General features: G+C 37.9%; 1 protein-coding gene across 2 annotated transcripts; it reads right to left on the bottom strand.

Annotated features, from left to right (window-relative positions):
* Positions 1-1,002: 1,002 nt before the first annotated feature.
* rnf31 (ring finger protein 31) lies at positions 1,003-25,318 on the bottom strand. Of its 2 annotated transcripts, none has more exons than XM_077615036.1 (24): positions 25,061-25,318; positions 23,191-23,410; positions 22,141-22,287; positions 20,148-20,303; positions 19,195-19,251; positions 17,802-18,006; positions 16,760-16,940; positions 15,938-16,071; positions 14,831-15,003; positions 14,507-14,740; positions 14,274-14,429; positions 13,892-14,065; positions 13,537-13,722; positions 12,568-12,774; positions 12,329-12,502; positions 11,829-11,927; positions 11,658-11,747; positions 9,761-9,875; positions 8,099-8,211; positions 7,549-7,659; positions 6,376-6,424; positions 3,869-3,965; positions 2,265-2,430; positions 1,003-2,190 (listed from the first exon to the last, which is right to left on the bottom strand). In XM_077615036.1, the coding sequence occupies exons 2-24, from the start codon at positions 23,386-23,388 to the stop codon at positions 2,140-2,142; spliced, it is 3,273 nt and encodes a 1,090-aa protein (XP_077471162.1). In that variant the 5' UTR covers positions 23,389-23,410; positions 25,061-25,318; the 3' UTR covers positions 1,003-2,139. The 2 variants fall into 2 exon arrangements, with proteins under 2 accessions (XP_077471162.1, XP_077471161.1); XM_077615035.1 differs by having other exon boundaries at positions 23,191-23,389.
* Between the last annotated feature and the right edge of the window lie 261 nt (positions 25,319-25,579).

Raw genomic sequence — 25,579 nt, 5'->3', positions numbered from 1 at the left:
GCTGAAGCCTAACCCTGCTAAGTGCGGGCACCAAGCAGGGGACACCCTGAAATGGTGGCCAGTCAATTGCAGGGCAAAGGAAGACAGACAACCATTCACGCTCTCACTCACACCTAGAGGCAATTTAGAATGTTCGACCAGCCAACCACGCATGTCTTTGGAATGTGGGAGGAAACCGGGGTAACCAAAGGAAAACCACGCAAGTCTGTGGAGAACTGGTTTTAGTCCAATAAAATAATTTGTTATTCTTGGCATTATTAATTATTGATAACAAATAAAATACATTTAATTAATGTATGTGGGCAGGCCGGCGGCCGAGTGGTTAGCGCATCGGCCTCCCTGGGCCTGCGTGGGTTTTCTCCGGGTACTCTGATTTCCATCCACATTCCAAGGACATGCATGGTAGGCAGTTTGGACACTAAATTGCCTCTAGGTATGAGTGTGAGCGTGAATGGTTGTTTGTGTCCTTGTGCCCTGCGATTGCCTGGCCACCAATTCTGTTTGTCCCACGCCTCTGGCCCGAAGTCAGCTGGGATAGGCTCCAGCACCCCCGCAACCCTAATGAGGATAAAGCGGTTCAGAAAATGAGATGAGATGAGACTGGATAGGGGCCCTTAAGGACCGTAGTTGGTGACCCCTGATGTATAGTTTAGATTAGGGGTGGCCAAGTCCGGTCCTCCAAAGCCCCTATCCAGTCTGTTTTCCATATCACCCTCCTCTACCACACCTGAATCAAATGATCAACTCATCAGCAAGCTGTCCAGAAGCTTCATACCGATCCCGATTATTTGAATCGGGTGTGTTGGTGGAGGGAGACATGGAAAACAGACTGGATAGGGGCTCTCGAGGACCGGACTTGACCACCCCTGCTTTAGATTCAGAGGACAAAAATTTGGCAGGCACTGGCCCAGGACTAATAGAATTTTGGATGCTACACGGTACATTCTTTGTGTTATGTGTAAGGTGCAGTATGGTAAGCATTCATTAAAATTGTTTCAAACAGTCTGAATGCCCATTTTATTCTTAGTTTTATCAGAAAAGTTACCGGATGAGGTTCTTTGAGAAGTTGATTAACATGTTGTTAGCAGTGTCCAAATGTCTGTAGTATGAAGGCTTCATCCACCCTGAAGTTCAACTGGGAGGCAAACTGCGGAATCCATGTACAGATGTCTTTGTAAAATTAGGAACATGTATTAGAATGTGAGTAAAGTGTGAAATTGTTATCATTGTTAAGTAGTAAACTGTTATTGACCACAGATTGAGACGTTTGACATCTGTGTAGTACTTTTTAAAATGTATAACTGTATTAAAGGCACCAGTTATGAACATGTTCAACATTTATCTATCTACTTTAATCATTGTTGGCATATAGCTTCAGATTAATAACACCCAAAAATAATTTATAAGGAAGGAGGTAAATAATGCAAATAATACAGGCCATAAATCATCAGTAATTTTATAAATAATAGTCTGATATCATATGCACATGTCAAATAAAAACATGCACCAGCATGCAATATTATAATAACCCGTTCCGTATCCAACATTTAATCACTAGACTCAGTGACAATTGTGCGAAAAATGATGAATGTCATACTGCGCCAGTGTAATTAAAAATCATGGGCTAGAATAAATAGTGAGTTTGCTGCACATTATTTATAGTTGAGCTACTTTTGATTATTTTTTCCCACAACTGCTTATTTTTTATGGAAATTCATGGAAATTCAAGGATGCTGTTGTATAATCTATTAAATATTTTCAAATACTGTCATCTGTAAATCCAAGAGACAATTCATACATTCATTTTCTTTTTCTGATTAGGTCCATATTATTATAAAATGTCTTACCAGAATTTAGATTTGCGAGCTGTTGATATAACCCTCAAATACACAGTTCACTGGCTTAATTGCATTGGCAGTCTTAATATACTGATATCCAGTAGTAAAACAATTCATTAAAAAAATTGTGGTTGAAAAATTCTAATGATATTTACACATATCCTTTTTGAATAAATTAGTGTCATATGAAGACATAACATTTTTCTTCCACTTAGCTAATAAGGAAATTACACTTCATTTTTCTGCGTTATGAATACTACAAAAACCTTAATAATGTAAACAAGAGATATTTGTGTGCTTGCTATTTTTTCCTGGGAACCTTGTCACCCAGTGGTACTTCCTCCATCAGTTTCTGGAGAAAAAAATAGAGAAATATGTTGGTAAAGGCAACCGTGAACACCCATCCACCTATCTAAACTGACTTACCTCAAGCAGTCTGCTATAATAGGTGAATGAATCCTCACCATCCATGCGGGTATCATCTACTTTGTACCTCCTGCAGGCCAGCAGCAGCTCATTGGAACTGTAGAGTCGGGCTGGGTCAATGGAGTAGCTGTTGATCAAGCTAACCAGGTATTCTCGATAATGCTTCCTGATTATTAACATACCATCACATGAGACACAGGGGAAAAAAAACATGTCAGCATTTTGTAACATGACAGGCCAGGCAAGAGGAGTAAAGGGAGTCCCTGCGTTTTGAAAGAAATTGGAGTCAAAATACTGCGTATAAAAAGAGGAATAGCACCATAGCCAATGCTAATAAAATGAAAATAAAACTATCTTGCAACTCCTCTGCTCAGGGAACGCCCAGAAAACACATCACTCAACGCATCAACACGAATCTGCAACCTGAAGCATACATGCAAACTGATTTGTTAAATAACGGTACTTATTTTTACATGATACTACGTTAGTTGTTTGGTTTTGAGGACTTTGACTCTTGGCGACACAAGGTCTGTGTAAACCACTTGTCAAAGTGGCAGCCCGGGGGCCAAATCTGGCCCACCGCGTCCTTTTGTGTGGCGCGGGAAAGTAAATCACGACTGTCGACTTTCTGTTTTAGGATCAAATTAAAATGAGGAGTATAGATGTATATTAAATTTCCTGATTTTCCCTCTTTTAAATCAATAATTGTAATTTTTAATCTTTTTTTTCTGTGCTTTTAGTTCAAAAATCATTTTGTAAAATCTAAAAATATATTTAAAAAAAGCTAAAATAAACATTGTTTTAGATCTATAAAAAACTTAATATTCAGGGCTTTTAATCCAGTTCTTTTAATCCATTTATAAAAAAAAATCTAAATATTATATCTAAAGTGGTCCGGCCCACGTGAAATCAAGTTGACGTTAAAGCGGCCCGCGAACCAACCCGAGTCTGACACCCTTGGTAAACACAAAACTGCATTTTGCGACACGCAAGACGTTTTTTCGCAACGGTTTAAATATGGTTCAAAGTCAGCATTATTTTTACTGATGTTCGGCTGATGTTTTTTCCGTTCTTTTCTATGATGTTAAGCTTAGTTTTCATGGTCATTGATTTTCTTTTAACCACTGGATGAAGCAGTAGTTCTTCCGCTTGACTTCATTGCAGGCAGTATGGGTTCGATCCCTTCTCGTTGGCGGTTTGATTGCGAGTGGTTGTCTGTTTCAGTGTGGCCTGTGATTGGCTGGCAAGCTATTCGGGGTGTTCCCCACTTGAATCCATTAACATGAAAAAAGGCGAAGATACCAGTATTCCCGTTGCACAAAGACAAACAAGCACAATGCACTAGCTAAGCAGAAACTATTGTGCTGGGGACTAAACAGCGAACGCTTCACGGGTGTCGTAAAGTCAAAACGTTGTAGGTCAAGGATATCGCAACCCAAGGGCTCCCTATACAGACACCGACTACACCAATCCCAGTGTCACATAAATTCAGTTTTTTGTTTCCACAGTACAAAATAAAGGCGCATAAATACAATCAACTCGGAATAAGATGCATGCCTCTGTGAGCAGAGCAAATCATGTCGAATAAAAAGAAAGTCTCATACTCGCAGAGTCCAGCATGACCAGTTTGGGTTTGTGCTCCACATGCTGAGTCAGGTTGTTGTCCTCCATCATCTTTTTGCTCAATCACACCACAAAGCCCTTGGAGAGATGGGAAAGACAAAAGCATGTGAACTATAATGGATGAGAGCAGTAGTCATGATGATCAGAGTTGATGGTGCTTTGTCCAACTCATTTAAGCACTTTTTGAAAATGTGTGGATTCTGTGCGTCTTTTAACTGTAATATAGAAAAACGTACCAACATTTTGTCTGGTTCTAAACAGGCAGATCCAGGATACATTCATTATAAATTCTAATTTTTACATTTACAGTACGTATTGACGTATATTTTTTTTACCATTTGATGACTGTCACTGTATTAAGTTTACATCCGATTTCATATGCTGACATAAATTTGCATTTTAACACCAAAATAGGTGGTAGCCAAACAGCTTTAGCAAATGTAGTCCAGTATTCGCTGCACTTGGTTAAAAGAGCAAAACTTCCTCTATAATTTAACAAGTATTATATGTATTACAAAACACACACTAAGCAACATTTAATGCATTCCAAAGCACTTTATACATAAGCATACGCCTATGCTATTCTGACAAAACAACAGACGCGCCACACAAAGTTGAATTCCTACTGATACAGTGTTTGTTACAGTCACTTTGTTCAAGGTAAATTCCAGTGTTTATTTAGTTGGTAATTAGAGAAGATTGAAAAAAAATCTAATCAAATTTGCGTAGTGTACAATCCACTTTCAGCACAATCACGGCTTTGTGCTTCCCAGAACAAATTGGCCCAACTTCTCTTTAAACAAAATATTTGAGGCCTCCAGACTTCTGAAAGATTTTGTGGCAGAGTCAGAATATCAGAATTCGATAGTTCACCGTTTTTCCATCATCTCAGATCACATACAGGTCTTGAATTGCTGTGATTTTGTTGTCAATAAATATGTTAAGCTTCTTTCTAAACCTTTTCTTGTTTTCAGATGTTTAACGATTTCGCCCGCTAATTGTTGGTCGCCTCTTTATTGTCCACTATATAAACAGAGATCCTTCTATCGCATATGTGACCAAATTGAAGCAGCTCTTTAAACCATCAGCACACAAGATTCGATTTTTAGATGTGTATATCTGCCAACGAGCTAACTTTAGCCTACACAATATACATTATTTCGTGACCGGACGTTTCTTTAACGGACGTTTGGTCGCCGAACAGTTCGTCGAACAGACATTTCGTCGACGGACAATTCGTCGCCAGATATAACATGTACACACGCCAATAATACGCAACCTATTGATAATTTTGATATTAGATATTTAGATATTAATGCTCTGACATTGTCAATGCAATGAGTGACAAACTCTCTCTCATGATTATAATTTTGAGAGCGAGCGAATCCGGGGACGAATAACATGTACACACACGCCAATAATACGCAACTTATTGATAATTTAGCTATTAGATATTTAGATATTAATGCTCTGACATTGTCAATGTAATCAATGACAAACTCTCTCTCTCATGATTATAATTTTGAGAGCGAGCGAATCCGGGAACAAGCAAATCCGGCGACGAATAACATGTACGCACACGCCAATATTACGCAACTTATTGATAATTTTGATATTAGATATTTAGATATTAATGCTCTGACATTGTCAATGCAATTACAAACTCTCTTTCTCTCATGATCAACATTTTGATAGCGAGAGATTACCTGGTTGATCGCTTTCAACAGTAAACTCTCTCTCTCTCTTATGATTATAATTTTGAGAGCGAGCGAATCCGGCGACAAATTGTCCGTTCGACGAAATGTCCGGCGACGAATTGTCCGTCGAAGAAATGTCTGTTCGACGAACTGTCCGGCGACCAAACCTCCGTTCGACGAAACGTCCGGGGACCAAGTGTCCGTCGACGAAACGTCCGGGTAACACTTTATTTAACCTGAGACAAATTGTGTTGGCTGATTGTGTGTTTTAAAATATAGTGTCTGTAAAGCAAGTGCAAAACTAACTACATTGCTGTGCATAACCATACCATGGAGGGTTCAGGCAAAATAAAGAGAAAACAGGAGGAACAGATTTTTTTTCTCCTGCTCAAAGAAACATTTGAAAACTGTAGAAACCAAAATGACCATGACATATTTTCTATTCAGCGATGCAATTTGGACGTTCTTTATCATCTGAGGGCTGACTTGGAGAGGAAGGAGTCAAGCCACATCATGACGACTAAATGTCATTCAACATTTGTTTTCTTTGCATCTATGTTGTTCAACATTTTTTTCTTTCATCTGGGCCAGAGGTTTTTCAGATTAATTGAAGAAAAAAAAGACTTGAAAGGATTTTTATTGTGCAGCGTATGAGTACTTACACGCTCCCTACACTATTCCAATGTGTATCATCATAAAAGCATGTCTTCAAAAGGTAAAAGAATAAATGTTTCACACAAGCTTTTTTGAAATCGCTTAGCTGTGGTGTTCCATTGAGTACGAGGACCTACCTGTCTGTGTTCCGGGTGGGGGGTCAGTATTGTATGCTACACCATTGTTCTGTCAATTAAGGAGGAAAAATAACATAAATTCATTACTGATTAATGTCATTTATTTATGTTTAATTTAAAAATAATCTTTAATCTCTCTCTTACTATTGAAGGAAGCAGATTTTTTTGGTTAACCATATATAAAGGGTCTCAAACTTCTAAGGGGTTGCTGGAGATTGACATAGGATGAAAGTAGAACCATATCACGTATTCTGCAAAATGTTTTAACGAAATTAAAAAATGCAGTAATCCAATCGTCTTTATCTTCATGAATAACACTGGAAAACATGAAAGATTCTTCAGAACATAAAGAAGATTCTTCACCCGCTAACCTCTCACATCTCGCTGCTGTTTTACACATTCCTCCCTAGTTGAATAATGACTTCTCGTATATTGTAATTTCCATTTCATTGCTACTTTCTCTGTGCATATATAAAGTAATACACATACTGTATTTTCTCTCCCACTTTCCCCTAAAATATACGTAGTTTATCAACTGTTCTCTTCACGGCAGCTTTTGGGAAAGGCATGAGTGGGTGAGAGAATATATTTTTCTTCCTTCTGGTGTCACTTTGAAATTAAATCAAGTGACTGTCATTAATTCACTTTATGAGACCTCTCGAGAAACACTGCTGAAAACTGCTACGAGCCTGAGCTATGCTAGATTGTACTGTATAAATGATTTAGAAAAACTAATAAAAAAGAAAGAAACATGATACAATTAGATTTCAAGTAGGGGTACACAAAATATTGTCTCATAGTCAGCTATTTATATAACATTTGAGACCCCTTGTACGCCATTTGTTGATGCAGGAACTCTATTTTTTTCCATTTTAAAGAATAACCATGAAGATTTTGCCCCTCAGCTTCTTGTTTTTGTGCCACTGCAAAATGTACTTAAAAAAGCAAATCTAGAATCATTTATCAGGTAAGACTGTGCAAATGAAGGATGAGAAAATCTTCAATACAAATGTTCTGAGAGTTTAGATATTAAAAGGAAACTAATATTTTTCAGAATAATTTTATCTTGAATTGAATGTACTGTACAAATTTACGACTATAACAACAAAATACTGGAAGACCAGAAATTATTTTGACTGGTAAACAAAACAGTACACATAAACAAAAACATACCTCCAATAAAGCTTGGAGTCTTGAAGGTTCCCAATCTCTCAAATAGAAGAGACAATCCCTGGGGTGATGGGCATGCAGTCCAGATACAGTGCACTCATCCACGGCGCAGGTCTAGCAAGGGAAATTTGCAAAGATCTGAATTTGGTATTTAAGTAGACTCATGTAGAAAACAGCTAGATATTAGACCATTTTATATATATATATATATATATATATATATATATATATATATATATATATATATATATATATATATATATATATATATATATATATATATATATATATATATATATATATATAAGCATTCTTATCAGCAATTTAAATGGATATTATTCACATGCCTGTTTTTGGTATGAGGGAGGAGTCAGGAGTACCTAAGCAATCTCCACAAAGAAGACCGGAGCCCAAAAGTAAAATGCTTGATATAAGAACTGAGAGCCAAATGTGCTAACCACATGAAATTAAATGTGTCAGGGTGTGTGGATTATGTATCGCCATAGTATTTCAGATGTGAAGAATGTAATGCTTCAAATAATGTGGGACTTACAGTGTGGAATGGGTTGTTGCAACCACTGCAGAACTGATAACGACACTGAGAGCAACAGAAGTGCATGCAGCCCCCTTTAGCTAGTGCATACTGGAATCGGCAATTAGGACAGGCTAAAAGAGAAGAATTGCAAATACAGAATACAAGATGAGAGCATTTATACAAATAGCCTAACCCAATGATGTATGATGTTTCTGATCATTCTCGGGATCTGACCTAAACATACTTTTGGTAAGACCAATCTGTCCATTGAACTCTTTGTGCTCTAAAGTGGTTTCATGATCACTGGGTGACAACATTCTTCTTAAAAGATCACTTTTATCATCTGCTTTCTAGACGATACTTTTTACTTGAAAATCTTTTTTTAAATGGTCAATGTTTTATGTGGATTTTGCAGCCTGTTTTTTTAAGTGCTATATAAATAAAACAGCTTTCCATGATAGTAAAATTGTTGTCTCAGCTTGTAAAATGAAATGGAGATAAGACAACTGAGTGTGTGTATGTGTATATACTGCATCAAGTAGCTACCCTGCAACATTAAACTAACCTACACAGTTGTAAAAGAAATCCCACTGTGCCTTAAAGGTACCTAAATTTTATTAGATTTATTTGGCATAGAGTCATATATATGCACAAATTGGTGGGGGGAGGGAGTGAGAGTTCTTTTTCTTTCTGCATTGGTGGGCAAAGCAAGTTGAGACTGAAAAAAAAATTGATGTCATTGATTAGTCAACAATGACTATATCATCATCACCCTAACATCGGCGAGAAGAATCTGAAGTTGTTCAGCCTCTTATTCAGACTGACATATGCTGACAAATAAATGATAACATTAACATTTGTTGTATAAGAAAAAATAAAACAAAATGGTGTCTGAAATGTCAAAGGAGTACTCACGTGGTAAGATATATTGCACTTGTAGGTCATTATAAAAAATACTCAGCCAAAAGTCCAATATATTGTAATTTTTTGTTTTACGTTATGTTAGAATAGTCTCTCCCCAAATTCTTAGATACTACGGTGTGTTCTTTTGTAACCAATCTGAGGGGAAACTTTCCCATTAGAGCAAGGGTGTCAGAGTCGGGTTGGTTCGCGGGCCGCTTTAACGTCAACTTGATTTCATGTGGGCCGGACCATTTTAGATATAATATTTAGATTATGTTTAATAAATGGATTAAAAGAACTGGATTAAAAGCCCTTGAATATTCAGTTTTTTAAAGATCTAAAACAATGTTTAGTTTAGCTTTTTTAAATATATTCTTTGATTTTACAAAATGATTTTTGAACTAGAAACACAGAAAAAATGATTAAAAAATTACAATTATTGATTTAAAAGGGGGAAAATCAGGAAATTTAATAAACATCTATACTCTTCATTTTAATTTTATCCTAAAACAGAAAGTCGGCACTCATGATTTACTTTCCCGGGCCACACAAAATGATGCGGCGGGCCAGATTTGGCCCCCGGGCCGCCACTTTGACACAGGTGCATTAGAGCCTCTCCAATTACTTAGGTGGTATTGTCACTAATGAATTGAATTCCCGATAATGCTCTTTCAATTGCCCGATTAATTTCCCCCACAATTCAATTTATATGTGTACATCTTTATTTAAATCATCGAGTGTGTGTGTCCTTGTGTTCGAGTGAGTGCCCACACGTACTAATGCCGTTGTCTCGCAAATAGCCAGCAAGCCCCTGTTTTTGATACTCTGGATCATTCTCTCTTTTCCAGGATTGGTATTGTTCACAGGATAAACCAGCATGCTGAGATTCCCACTGAAGACAGGATAGAGAAACAGAAAAATTATAAAGTCTAGGAACAGCTCCCAGAAGCTTAATGAGGTTCCTTTTTCTGTATGGCAAATTAAAGTAGGAAATGCAGGGCTGAACTTTCTAAGCTGTATTTACAACTGCTTAGTGTCTGATCACTGCGTGTATGTGACTTTGTTTTCGGTTGTTCTCAATTGGGACAGCTACTCTGCTGCACTAAGACCAACATAGTCTCTGAACAGTTTTTAAAGCTTAGAGTTGAGTAGATTGGCTCAAGTGCGAGCTGAATCCACGATTAGTCATTCTGTTATAAGCTGTGATTGCTGGGGATTTTCCAAAAATGTATTGAGCTCCTCCACCTCATCTGTTCACACTCATACATCACACTAATTTAGCTTCCTTACCTTTCATACTCTCCCTACCCTTTCTCCCATGTCTGCCTTTGTCTTGTGTGGTGATGAGTAAGATTAACATTAAAACTGTGAAATGTGTGTCATTTAGAATCCAGGCTATAAAAGATACACATTAACGATATTGTTTCTGTTCGGTATTTACGCTGGAGGAATTAAAAAAGTTTGTATAGGTGCTTTCCACTTTTAGATGAAAAAGGCTATGGGTCAAAATAACATCAATGCATCAAGCCTTCACTTATTTAAAAGCAAAACATTTAAAACCAGTACTTGGTTGTAGTAAATCCTAAACAGACATTTATAGCCTAATGCCAGGCCTGAACTATAACTGTCGTTCATTCCTGCTTGTCATTTGGGGTATTTTCGATTCAGTTTGGTCTTCAGCAAGGGAAAATCATTCTCAATAGGATTCAAGTTGAACAGTTGGCTTGGCTGTTGCCCTTCATTCATTAAGCAGGGAAGCTTAGACTTCCCTCTCCCCAGCCACTTCATCCACCTTTTATGGGAGGAGTAAGACAGTTTCCTCACCTGTCTCCTCCCAGTTGGACGTGCCGGGAACACCTCACCAAGGAGGCGTTCAGAAGGTACCCTAACCAGATGCCCGAGCCGCCTCATCTGGCTCCTCTTAATCCGAACTAGCAGCGGCTTTATACTCTAAATAACTTCATCTTACCCCTTTTTGGCAGCAGTCCCATCAACAATAAAATCAAATCAATCAGTTCCATTGGCAGCCATACATGCCCACAAGATGACACCATCATTACTATGTATACAAATAGTTTTTAAGTCGACCACCAATCTATGGATCCAAATGTCCTCAATTTAAAGCTCAAATTTCAATTTCATATCAAATACATTGTAATACACTATATAATTCATATTCATGGGGCTAACTATATATACTTACTCATGTGTAGTTAGTACTATAGCTGTTATTTGAATAAAGATCTTGGAAAGGTAGTCCTTATTTGGACACATGATCGTGTATCAGTTGAGTTCGATGTGGTAAGTCATGTTCTTTTCCTTTATTCCCATCAATACTGCAGTGCTGTTACGGACAACTAATTGATGACTACTCATGGTAGGTTTCTGCAAATATTATAGGTGTTTTCTAGGGCACCCCAGTGAATCGTTTGGCTGGTGAATCAGCATCGCATGATGATGTTTTAAGTAAGAACCTGTAAAGTTTGCACAAAGGTACAACCATGTTGATCTATTCTGGAAGTACCTATTGTTTTCTTTCAGAGAGAATTAATTATTTCAGTGGATGGAGACTGTAGTGATTAATTGTGGCCCATTGTCTATTGAGCTGAAGCCACAAATCATAGAGGTAGGGTTTAATGTTTCAACCAAAACAAAATTGCTTAGAAATACTTACAGGTTTTTTGCACTGAGCACAAAAACTGTTACGACACTGAAAACAGGTGACCTTAGGCTGGTCTCCATCATAGATAAAACCATACGAACACTGTAAAGAGGAGAGTTAGATGATATTGACAGATAACTTTTTAAAAATTAACACCAAGTGCATAATGACTCTAGGACTCACGTGGCAGCACCACAGGAATTTTGGATCCTTGATGAGGGCTTGTTCAGTCAGTTTCTTATGGAAAAGTTCATATACTTCAGGTTCCAGACATTCTCTCAACTGGAATGCAAATTATATTATTAGTTTATTCACAACGGTGGTGGGATGGTGCTTTATTGTCAGCATACAGTATGCTGTAAAAATGATATGGATGATTAAATACATACTACTTACAATAAAGAACCATTTGTAAGGTTTATTACGGTTTTAGGCAATTACAGTAATACAAATTTTCAAGATATGAGCTGCCATTCGGCCTAAAAATAAGTACTTTGTCACAGCATTAAATATCGCAGTTTGAAATTATTTTTTTCTGTTAAGTACATTATTATACAAAGCCCTTGATTAAAAAAAAGATTCTGTATGTGTGTGTTGAGATACCATTGCCGTAAAATCTTTTTTCAATTTTTCTGTATATAAACAGTCTTAAAATAGAAAAAAATTCCACGATGTTAATCTACCTGGATGTCCAAAGTTGAGAAGTAACTATTTAGGTCTTCAGGATCATTGATATCAGGCTCCCAGCAGACTGGACACACCATATCTCTGATATGTTTGTCCCTGACAGCGATGGTGAAATGCTGCTGGAAACAACCACAACACACGGAACACTGGCACGAAGTCAGAGACTGCATCTGAAAAAAGGGGACATAACATTTGAAAACATGAGTTAAAATGACTATGAAGGCTCAAGCATTACCTTGCTATGCGGAAAAACAGAAAGGCAGATGGGACATTCTTTGGCCAGCACTCTTTTGATGAACTCTCTGTCATGAGACTCCCGTACAGCCTGGACTACATCCTCGAGGGAGTAGGGGGCATTGTGTTCCTGAAGGAGAGATAGGGCCAGCTCACAGCGGCCCCAGCTGGGTAGATCATATACCGCTAATAACCTCCGACATGTGCGCTGAAAGGAAAAGATCACAACAATACAGATATAAGACTGTCACCTTCACATAACACGTCCTTCTCATTTGTGTGGAGAGTTTGTATGTTCTCCCCGGGCTTGCGTGGGGTTTCTCCGGGTACTCCAGTTTCCTCTCACATCCCAAAAAACATGCATTATAGGCTGGTTGAACACTCTAAATTGCCCCTAGGTATGGGTGATGAGCGTGAATGGTTGTCCGTCTCATTGTGCCTTGCTATTGGCTGGCCAACAATTCAGGGTGTCTCCCGCCTGGTACCCGTTGTTTGCTGGGTTAGGGTCCAGCACCCAAGACATGTTTTGAGGATGCGCTCAGTTACGTTATTGGATTGGATTGGATAACTTTATTCATCCCGTATTCGGGAAATTTCGTTGTCACAGTAGCAAGAGGGTGAGGATGCAGAAATAGGAATGGCATTTTAGACATAAATACATAGGTAATAAGTAAGTTAATGAATAAATACATGAATAAATATATAAATAAATAAGTGTGTTGCTGAAATATATATTTATATATATATGTATATATATATATACATACATATGTATATATACATATATATGTATATATATACATATGTATATATATATATATATGCATATATACATATATATATGTATATATATATATATATATATATATATATATATATATATATATATATATATATATATATATATATATATATATATATATATATATATGTATATATAGTAGAGGCTACGTAGTGTGTCTGACCTCACCTCCTTGTCGGGGTGATTGATATCAACCGCTGGCTCAGGCTCGTCGCTCCAAATACGTTTATGGAATGGTTCCAGTAGGGGGCGCTGCAGTAAAGCTAGTGCCCCTCTAACTTCACCTCCATTTTGTCTCAGAACCTCATGACAATGAGCCTCATTACTGAAGCCCAAGGAGCAGAGCATTTTTACCTGAGGAATCAAGTGACAACAGGCATCATCAGTATCATCTCGTCTCATTTTCTGAACCGCTTTATCCTCATTAGGGTTGCGGGGGCGCTGGAGCCAATCCCAGCTGTCTCCGGGCCAGTATCAGATTTAGCAAAAAGTACAGTGATTTCTGGAAAAGATGATTTGTTACTTTTGCGAGTCTGTCTCTCAGAGCTTGTCTGGCAGCCCTCTCAGAATCGCCTCCTGCCGCCAACCAGGCCTGCTTGGCTTCAGCTCTGGAGAGTTGAACTGAAACTGAAACTTTTCCTTTTAAATCATAATGCCCTTTTCTGGAATCGTCTGCGGGAGCCTCACATGACTTATTCTGTGTTAAGAGAATGGTAAATATAGAGTAAGTGATACATGCATCAGAAGCAGCCACTTTTTAAAGCCTATTTTTACACACAATTACACACTATATTTTTGATCACGCTGCCACACTAAGTTGGAATTGTGAGTCATTTAGGATGCAATAGTTCACAGACCTCACGGAGTGTGCGAGACTACAATAAGTGTGTGCTTGTGTCACATACAGACTGATGGGATAACATTGCTGACATCTTGCTGATCTTGTCCAATTGCTTAGGCAGCTCTGACTTTAACCATTTGCAAGGCAGGATGTTCGTATCTTTGGCAACCCTCATGCATGTGTACATCTCCTCGGGGCTGATGCCATTCTTCTCACCATCCTAACAGAAAGAATGAGAAGATAGATTACACAAATTCCAAAACAAATGAAACTGTGCAGCCTATTCTTGGAACTTACTCGAATCACTTGTATGAGCTTCAGCCCATCTTCCTTCATTCGCCGCTGCCGACAGGAGTTTGGGTCCTCTCGGGTCAGTTCTTTGGGTTTAACTGGCAGAGCTGGGACCCGTCTCACAGGGAAGGGAGGGCGGAGCTTTGATGGTAAAGGTGCAGGCTCTGGACGGGCTAAGTCACACATCTCACACATCGTGGCAGGTGAGTAGTTGAGATATGTACAGAACTGACAAACCCACTGGACAGAATCCCATCAAATAGAATCATTTTAAAAAGTCAACATATTTTCCTGTTTTATACAACTTCTACAAACACATAATGCTCTCACCTGGCTGTCAGGGTCCCCGGGCATGCCCAGTACAGGGGCTGGTGGCCTGGGTGGGGTAACAGGAGGGTGTGAAGGGGTCACCGGTGGTCGTGTAGCCAAACGAGGTCTTTCACACACCTCACATAGAATACTGCTGGCTGCATTGACCACAGTGCAGCTCTTACACTCCCACTCTGTTGAAACATTGAGACTTATTACATTTTGAAGTTTACCGGGGGTGCTGGAGGCTATCCCAGCCAACTACGGGCACCAGGCGGGAGACATCCTGAATTGTTGGCCAGCCAAATCGCAGGGCACAAGGAGAGGGATAACCATTCACACTCATACCTAAGGGCAATTTAGACTGTTCAAAAAACCTACCATGTATGTTTCTGGGATGTGGGAGGAATCTGGAGAAAACCCACGCAAGCCTAGGGAACAACATGCAAACTCTACACGAAACTGAGATTGAACACTTGAGGCAGATGCTCTCACCACGCATTCACCAGGCTGCCCTCCTTGATTGACCAAATTTTAGTAGCGTAGGATTTACCTAAAAAACGTGAGCTATTTTAATAAAGAGATTTTAATGTCATACTTGCTTATTTATTAAGGGACACTTTTTCTCATTTGAAGCAACACAGAAAAAAGGGGGCCCGTAATACACACATGCCCATGCAGTTGTGGTAAGACTTTTACATACACTCATCAAGGGCATAAATGTCATATGGATTACATTATATTACATAAATCTTTTTTTCCCAGCGTAAAATGACAACTAGGTGCTGGAGAGATGTTTTCCTTACAAGGGAACATGCTAGGCCTAAGAGATGTGCAAAACAAATGAGGCATATTGTGAACTATTTAATAATTATACACTGCTAAACAGCTGAGTATTTTTTTTTAAAGATTACTTCCATATTCAGTACAGGGGTCATTTTCTTACTAAATAACTGTTCTATTCATTACTATGGCTAAAACTCAGTCAGAAATATTTCTTATTCTTTTACAGACACAATATGCCTTTTCCCTCCATCCCAACATTGCACATTTCAACACTTTTGGGGAGGAAAAAGCCAAACAAATAGTTAAAAAAAGAACATTTTAGCACCAAACAATAGAACAAACCTATGATGGTTGCCGGTGGGGATTCATCTGCAGCACAGCTGAGTGATTCATAGCGAGGGCACTCACATCCCTCACAAAGCACATTCTGGGATGAGTTAACTTTTGCGCAGTGAAGACAATGCCAGGTGGAAGAACTGAAAGTGGAAGGAACACCTCTGTCAAAATGACACAAATTTGAAGCTTTACATATTTAATTCACCGCAACTTTTTAATACAATGCACAGAAAGAAATTTTCCATCACTATCGCATGTCTATTTTATTTGAATTCCTCTAAATTAATGAGTTATTGTTTCTATTTAAATAATGTATAATAATAATAATGTGTTCACTGCTCTATATGTAAAATGCCATAACACTGCCAGATGCATATCAATGAGGAATGTTCTCAGACTTTTACCCCACTCTTAGCACTGCAAAATTTTATCTTGCACTAAATTGCCATAGCTATCTGCTAACCACTTTGGACACCTTTTCTTTTTACCGCATTTCATTTTTATTGCATATAAATCTTTTTATAGTTACTTATTTATGTATGCATTCTATGGTAAATCTTCGAATTTTATTGTACTTGTACAATGACAATAAAGGTATTCAATTCAACTCTGTAATAAGGGTTGTGTTTGAATAATCCACAAGAATTGACATTTGAGCACCCGTACAGGTCTTTCCAGAACAGCAGTGCTGACACACGCTGTTTTCCCTCGAGTCGATTGAGTATGTAATAATCCAATGAATTGAAAACAAACAAACAAAAAAGCGAGTTGTCATTCAGAGTCAAGTGTTTGTGTCACTTCTATACTGCAAAATCCATCAAGTCTAACCTTTTACTATTCCCACTTTTGGGAGTTTGGGCAGTTGAAGTAGAGGATGTGACCGCAGTTCGACGATGCTTGGCCCTTTCAGGGTAGGAATGGTATAGTCTGTCACACTCTGAACACATCCCTTGGAGGCAGGTCAAACAGTGCACAGTGATGCGAAATATACCGCAAATAGTGCAGTTTTCTGAAAGGAGAAAAAAACAAATCTTCATTTCAGTTATGTAATACAGCAACTGGCACAGAAAAATTAAAAAAAATACAAAATACGAAAAAAAATGCTTTGAGATTGTTCAGATCTACATGTGTATGACCACCGATCAAGACCCGTTAATCTAGTTTAGCAGTGTGGACAAGATATAACCGGAGACTATGAGATACTGTCAGTCAACAGTTTTTCACTCTGAAACATAAAAAAACAACTTAGTAGCCTACATTCAATGTCTAGACCACAAGACATTGTCTTGAGTCAAATAATGAATAATAGAAGCGGATTAATATAAATGTGAAGTAATTAAAAACAAGAACTTGGATGCATTTTACCTAGATCTCCAAGTTTTTTTTCCTTAGTGCACATGTGTCAAAGTGACGGCCCGGGGGCCAAATCTGGCCCGCCACATCATTTTGTGTGGCCCGGGAAAGTAAATCATGAGTGCCGACTTTCTGTTTTAGGACCAAATTAAAAAGAAGAGTATAGATGTATATTAAATTTCCTGATTTTCCCCCTTTTAAATCAATAATTATAATTTTTTAATCAATTTTTTCTGTGTTTTTAGTTCAAAAATCATTTTGTAAAATCTAGAAATATATATAAAAAGCTAAAATAAACATTGTTTTAGATCTATAAAAAACTGAATATTCAGGGCCTTTAATCCAGTTTTTTTAATCCATTTATAAAAAAATAATCTAAATATTATATCTAAAACGGTCCGGCCCACGTGAAATCAAGTTGACGTTAAAGCGGCCCGCGAACCAACCCGAGTCTGACACCCTTGCCTAAGTGTATGTACAGAATTTGTGCTTTGAGGTTTAAAACAAACAAATTCACCTGGATGTTTCTTGAAGGGTGGAAATGAGGCCTGGACGGGTTTGAGACTTTGATGGTTGGAGGAGAGTGAGCGTGCCTGTCTGCTCTCCTTCATGGAATAAAGGTGGAGAGGGAAAGCGAGCGACTTGGATTGGCTGTCTGAAGGCTGTTTACTACAAATGAAAGACGAGCAGCTGATCACGGCATCTGTGTTCAAACCCACATCCTAAACAAAGTGAAGAGATGGTGTGGTAAATAAAGCTTTTAGATAGTTCAATCTTAAATACAGCGTGGACATTATAAATGACATGAAACCGTGCTTGTAAATCCTTCCCAAAATGAATGTGAGTTGAACTACTGTGACAGTATAAGAATTTACCATACATCTGTGTGATAAAACAGGTAATATTGAACTTAAGACGTACCGTATTTTCTCACATATTAGCCGCGCCCGTGTATAGGCCGCACCCTTAAAATTGCCTTAAAATCGTTGAATTTTACAATTTCTCTCGTATAAGACGCCCCCTGATTGTCAGGAGCGGCCTGTTTGTCCCTCCTGACGTGCCGTCAGAGAGAGCAGCTGCGGTCAATCTGCTGATTGCTTCCTGTTTTGGTATTTAAAGATCAATGAGTCCTAGTACCATTGTCGGATCGTTACTCTGTTCCTGCATGCACTCAGTATGCTGCCATTTTTGGTTCCAAGCCATTGTTGATTTGTAGATCCCAGTTGATTTATTAAAGATGTCATTTGACGCTAACTGCCTTGATTCCCCTCCTGCTTCCCGCGCCTGGGTCCTAATCCATTCCCGATCCCGCCACGACGACGCGGCGCGATCGTAACACTGATTCACAATTTTCACCTCCATATTCATGGTTTTAATAGGGAGTACAAATGTGTTACTTTGAAGGAAAAATCTCAAGAAAAATCATCGCACGTGGTATTTCTGAGATACTGTATGAATTGAAAGGATCGTCTGCTGGATTGCACATTCCGAAAGGATGTGGCCTGCACGTAGACAAATTCAAAAAGGAAGTCACGTGACCAGTACAACGGCTAAGTGTATCCGTAGCAGTCTCGTTTGTCATCCCTAGGTAAGATGGCGGCACTCTGATCGAGCAATGGTAGGCACAAGTAAGTGAGGTTTTTCATGTTTTATGCAAGATACGTTTTTTTTCTTCTTGAATTTCATTCCTAGATGTCAAAATAAATTTTGTTTGGCGTTTTATCTGTTTATCTTTTCTCTATTTTGAAATAAATGACCGTATCGGCCGCATTGTGTTGCGTTATGGCGTTTTGTGCATGCCAAGTCTAATTTGTGCGCATATAAGCAGTACCCTCGATTCAGTCATCATTTTTTTGAGCGACAAATACGGAGTATGCGAGAAAATACGGTAATTATTGGTTATTACTGACCTTGTGTCTTAAGGTAGGAATGATTCTCTCATAGAATTCAGGATGCGGATGTGTCTCCTGAGATGAATAACAGAAAAGGAAATAATGACTATAGTGTATGCCAATCGGATCATCCCTTGCTCATCATGACTCCACTATTGCCATTGAAAGGGAAAGACGTCACTACTTTTTGAAATGGAAGGGCTGACAGTGACTATAATTGATTTGGATGTCTATCATCGTCAAGGGCAGCAAATGAGTTATTCACAGTAAAAAAATCAGGTCGGATGTATAATTATTTATTAATCTGGATTTGCCAACAGTGTCCAATCATGTCGTAGAGCAGGAAGAATGCAAAGATTTGGGAATATTTATTTTTCAAAAAAGTATTACCAGGACTAAATAGGAAAAGGCTTCAAAGTAAAATAAACTAAAAATTATATTAATTTTGCCCCTATGCAACATACCAAGCATAGAATAAGCCACATCAATACTATGTTAAGAGTAGAGCTGCAACTACAAATAATTTATCCTATCAACTAATCGGACGATTAATTGGATAAAATTGCACTTTTCGCAATTAAATTTAATACTAGTTATAAACAATCAAGAATAGACAAGTTAAGTTTTTTTTGGCTCATTTTAAGTCAAAATGAAGCCAAATTGAATGACTACTTTCTTCAAAAATAACATGTTATTATAACTATTCTGCTCTATGTGCATAAAAGTGTTTCAAGTGTTTAGTTAAAAAGTGCGGCTGGCTGATTTTTCTTTGTAGGAAAAGTGTTATAACTTGGTCATACCTGGAGCTTTATATTGCATTGAAATGCATACTGTATATATGCATGTTGCAAATGTAACTAGTTAGTATTAAATAATTCCGTTTCTATTCAATGAACAGAAAACCTGAAATGCCGATATATTAGCAGGTGTGTGCCTGGGAAAAAAAACATACAGTAATAAAAGAGGCACACCTTGATAAGCATTTCCAGCTCCATCCTTAAACTCATCACTTCCAGAGTTACTGCTGCAACTTTGCCGACATCAGGATCCGTGACATCTTCGGGGAAGCTGAGTCCATCTGGCTGCTGATTGGAGTAACCATAGAGACAAAGAACTGCCCTTCCACCCTGCAAGAGTAGTGAGAATAACAATCAAAAGCTGACCAGGACATGTTTGTCCTTGCTTCAATCTACAGACAGGTGGAGAAAAATGCTAGCTAGACAGTATGTCAACACTAACTTGTGTTTGCTGTGTGTTAGGCTTCGAAAATTCATTTTATTATTCGTGTTTGCGATTTTTCTGTAACTGTAATGTGCAAATCACCATAAAATCCAGTAGCGTAGCATGCCTACATCTTTGTCAAAAATGCACTGTTTATTTCTGAAGTTCTAATTTTAAAAGGAAAAAAACATCTCTGTATAAAAAGAAAACAAAAAACTTTTATAATTATGTTAAAATACTGACATCAAAGATGGGGTGTAAGATATACATAAAAAAGTATGGTATTTCTGTAATTTTATGGTAGATTTATTTAGGTTTTGTTTTTAATCAAGTCATGTAACATGCCTAAATATTTGTCAAAAATGTAATGTTTTATTTCTGAAGTTTTAATATTAAAAGGAAACAAACACAATTGTAAAAAAAACCAACAAAAATATTTACGTGACCTTGAGAGTTTAAGTGGTACGGAAAATGAATGAAGGAATGAATGAATGAATGAATGCAAACTCTTGGAATTATTTGTTTACATGTGTAAGTGTACAGGGTTATAAATCAATCAACATATTCAGTTTGCATGCATGTTCTCTGAACACAAAGTATTTTGCTTATAGTCAGCTAGGATAAGCTTCAGCACCCTTGCAGACTTTCATGAGTATAAGCAGTACAGAGATTGGACTAACAAAGTAAAAAGAACAATGTGGCGCGCGTGGTTGGCGCGTCAGCCTCACAGCTCTGGGGTCCTGGGTTCTAGTCCAGGTTGGTCCACCTGTGTGGAGTTTGCATTTTCTCCCGGGCCTGTGTGGGTTTCCTCTGGGTAATCTGGTTTCTAGCCACATTCCAAAAACATGCATAGTAGGCTGATTGGACACTCTATATTGCCCTAAGGCAAGGGTGTCAGACTCGGGTGGGTTCGTGGGCCGCATTACCGTCAACTCGGTTTCATGTGGGCCGGACCAATTTAGATATAATATTTAGATTTTTTAAATAAATGGATTAAAAGAACTGGATTAAAATCCCTGAATATTCAGTTTTTTATAGATCTAAAACAATGTTTATTTGAGCTTTTTTTTTTATATATTTTAGATTTTACAAAATGATTTTTGAACTAAAAACACAGAAAAAATGGATAAAAAATTACAATTATTGATTTAAAAGGGGGAAAATCAGGAAATTTAATATACATCTATACTCTTCATTTTAATTTGATCCTAAAACAGAAAGTTGGCACTCATGATTTACTTTCTCGGGCCGCACAAAATGATGCGGCGGGCCAGATTTGGCCCCCGGGCCACCACTTTGACACCTGTGCCCTAAGGTGTGGGTGTGAGTGTGCATGGTTGTCCATCTCCTTGTGCCCTGCGATCGGCTGGCCACCGATTCAGGGTGTCCGCCGCCTCTGGCCCGGAAACAGCTGGGATTGGCTCCAGCAACCCCCGCGAGCCTAATGAGTATAAAGCGGTTCAGAAAATGAGATGAGATAAGAACAAGGAGTAAATACTATAACTATGAAATATTTCCAAAGTAACTGTGATTGAATTATATATTTTCACTCAGTAATGTAACATTCCTTACATGAGATTTATTCTCAGTATATATGAATTCCTTGACATTTTTGGAGCGCAACCTTGTAGATTAAGACCTGCAATTTCTTTAATGTAATTTTATTACTTTTTTAAACTGACTGCAGCTTGGTTTCTAGTGCAGAAGCTGTCCTAGTAGTCCATCTTTGTGTGTATTTATTACCTGGATAGAATCAACAGTGGCCCTGAAAACGGGATTGTTGTGCTTGACCGTTCTCCAATATTTAGGTCTGTTTGGATTTGTCAAGTTACACCCATATTTTTCCAGGATGTTCAAAGCTGTAGATAAGCGTTGCAGAGACGCAAGTGTCTGTAGAGAAGCAAAAGGCTCTTTAACAAAAAAATGGCTGTGTGTTAAGACCTACCGTATGCATGCATGTACATTTATGTGTATGTATGTATGTATATATGTCCTAAGCAACACACTTACTTAATTATATATTTATTCATGTATTTATTTCTTGACCTACTTATTACCTATCTATTTATGTCTAAAATGCCTTTCCTATTCCTGCATCCTCACCCTCTTGCCACTGGAACAACGAAATTTCCCGAATACGGGATGAATAAAGTTATCCAATCCAATCCAATCCAAAATAGTCCAGTCACAGAAAAGGAGTGAACTTTAAAATGCATTTTCTAACCTAAAAAAATGGTTTAATGTATATAGTATATGCATATCATCATATGAATAATCGTCTACATCAGGGGTGTCAGACTCGGGTTGGTTCGCGGGCCGCTTTAACGTCAACTTGATTTCACGTGGGCCGGACCGTTTTAGATATAATATTTAGATTTTTTTTAATAAATGGATTTAAATAACTGGATAAAAAGCCCTGAATATTCAGTTTTGTATAGATCTAAAACAATGTTTATTTTAGCTTTTTTTAAATATATTTTTAGATTTTACAAAATGATTTTTGAACTAAAAACACAGAAAAAAATGATTAAAAAATTACAATAATTGATTTAAAAGGGGTAACATCATGGAATTTAATATACATCTATACTCTTCATTTTAATTTGATCCTAAAACACAAAGTCGGCACTCATGATTTTCCTGGGCCACACAAAATGATGCGGCGGGCCAGATTTGGCCCCCAGGCCGCCACTTTGACACCTGTGCTCTATATCATCAGCACATGTATATAGAATATATTGTGTGAAGTTTCATGGGTGAGGAGATTCAATTGATGCTTCTAATGTGTTGTACCTCTTTTCTGTTGCTTCCAAAACTGTTTTCGATCACCATGGTTTCTGCAGTAATGTGATGGTATTTGGAGCACGGTGGTAAAGGAAGATTAGCCATAACCATCACACCTGCCCGCACTTCCACCAACCTTCCACCAGAGTAGAGACACACTTCTGCCTGACTGCGCGCCTCTTGCAGCTGTTCCGATAAGGACGGCATCCTACATAGGGCAATATGAACACTGAAAAGGTGTGTGAGAAAGTTTGGTAATAAAACAAGTTTACATGTTATTTTTTCAACCTGCAGTACCACGCCTATGAGGTAAGATTGAATGAATGTGGATGGCTGTCGTCAATGGCAACCAATGAAGTAAAGGGGATACGTTTAGAACAGTGTTTCCCCAACCTTTTTTGAGCTGCGGCACACTTTTTGCATTGAAAAGATCTCAAGGGACACCACCATCTGAAAATCTTTTAATTTAAAACTATGTCACCTATATTAAAAATAGTCTTCTCATCAAAGTTTTATCAGCAGGAATCACATAAGCCATCAAAGTTATTCCAAAATCAAATTTTTCACACTGACCTAATGTCATCAAAAGTTGATGTCTGCGGACCCTGAAAAACTTTCGGTTCGAGTGATGCAAAAATAAGTAATGTTTCTAATTGCATAATTTTATGACTTTTATCCAAATTTTACTTAAATCTCCTAATATAACAAAAATGTGCTCACACAGACTTTACGTCGTCAAAAGTTGATGCCTTACAAACCAAACAACTTCCGGTTCATGTTAGAGGAAAAAAAGCAACAAAATGACTGTTTCACAATTTGAATCTCATAATAGTATAATCTATAATTTGACGTTCATCATATTTTGATTTTAACCTTGTAATATTTCAAGTTTAATCTCGTTATATCCATTTTTTTTCTCTGAATATTACATTGTATGACTTCTTGTAATTTCCCACGGCACACCTGATCTTTGCTCACGGCACAGTGGTTGGGAAACATTGGTTAGGTAAATGTGTCATACTACAATTATTAGTATTACAATTCAGTGCCCTTCAACTTCAGGATAGATTCAGAGTACCACCGCCATTGTGAATAAACTGAATAATCTTAATGATCCCATTTACTTACTGATTTGCTTTGTACTTTGTGCTTTTGCTTTGTTGTTCTGCAGCCTTTGCGACTGTACTGTCTAACTTATAACTATGCCTTTTCTTGGTACTGTCACAATGAAATTTCCCGAATACGGGATGAATAAAGTTATCCAATCCAATCCGATGTATAGTTACTTTCATAACTGAATAATGCGGAGTTATTTATTTATTTATACACAGAAGTTTGAAAGAAAATTGATATGATAATTATCGATAAACAGATTTTTTTTTTTTTTTTGTACTAATCGTAATAACAATTTTTGTCATATTGCCCAGGCCTAATTCAGAGACATGATAGACTTGGAATGCTATTTGCAATAAATTTTCTCATGTTCTGATACTAATACTAATCTAGTAATTGTATTTATCATTGATTTCAATCCTGCAAATATGGATTATAACCAATACTCAAACAGTCAGCAGAAATGATCATTTTATAAAGAGATGCGTCTATTTAAGATGCAGTGCACTGACGTATGATGACAATAGTTTTAATATGATGCACGCAACAAGAAAGCCCGAGCATTATAGTAGATGGAATGGTGTATCACTGTGTTATTATGATACGGCATCATTTCATAGTGCAATAATGTTTCTGTTCGTTACCAATTGGGTAGTCTGCGATCATGTTTACATTTGCAGCACAACGCTAACAATGTATTGATGCACGGGTGGACTTGGTCGGACTGGGTTTAAAAAGCGTGATAAATGTGAACGCCGCTGCTTACCTCGTGACCACAACAACACCCCACGGTCCTCCCTCGATGCAGAGGTACTTGTCATATATTTCGCATTTTCGTGAGAAAATGAGAGCCTGGAGCTACATGAGCCGCAATGGGCGCTTTTACGCAGCGTACGTGACGTCGCAGGTTGGTGACGTCGATGTGACAATTATTGCTGTCAATGAAATATGAAACAACCAGCGTCCCGTTCTATCTAGCATTCTAGCTCATCTTTATTATTATTTTTTTTACCCTGCTTCTATTCACAGTTGGCGCCCTCTGTTGGGAGAACACCGAAATGTATAATGCAGGTGGTCTAGAACAGGAGTGGCCATGTCCCAGTCTGTTTTCCATGTCTCCCTCCATCACCACACCTGAATCAAATCATAAGGATCGGTTTGAAGCTTCTGGACAGCTTGCTGATGATCTGATTATTTGATTCAGGTGTGGTAGAGGAGGGAGATATGGAAAACGGACTGGATAGGGGCTCTCGAGGACCGGACTTGGCAACCTCTGCGCGTAACC

This window comes from Stigmatopora argus, chromosome 12, assembly GCF_051989625.1.
Source record: "Stigmatopora argus isolate UIUO_Sarg chromosome 12, RoL_Sarg_1.0, whole genome shotgun sequence".
Lineage (NCBI taxonomy): Eukaryota > Metazoa > Chordata > Actinopteri > Syngnathiformes > Syngnathidae > Stigmatopora > Stigmatopora argus.
Note: the sequence above shows the minus strand (reverse complement) of the source record. Positions and strands in the feature narration are given on the sequence as shown.

What these genes read in the sequence shown, in the direction of transcription:
- rnf31 (XM_077615036.1), bottom strand. Translation starts at nt 23,388, where the DNA reads ATGCCGTCCTTATCGGAACAGCTGCAAGAGGCGCGCAGTCAGGCAGAA. An exon ending in TTGGAAGCAACAGAAAAGAG is followed by an intron (nt 22,288 to 23,190) that starts GTACAACACATT and finishes GCTTCTCTACAG; the next exon opens with ACACTTGCGTCTCTGCAACG. An exon ending in CCCACCGGCAACCATCATAG is followed by an intron (nt 15,004 to 15,937) that starts GTTTGTTCTATT and finishes ATGTTTCAACAG; the next exon opens with AGTGGGAGTGTAAGAGCTGC.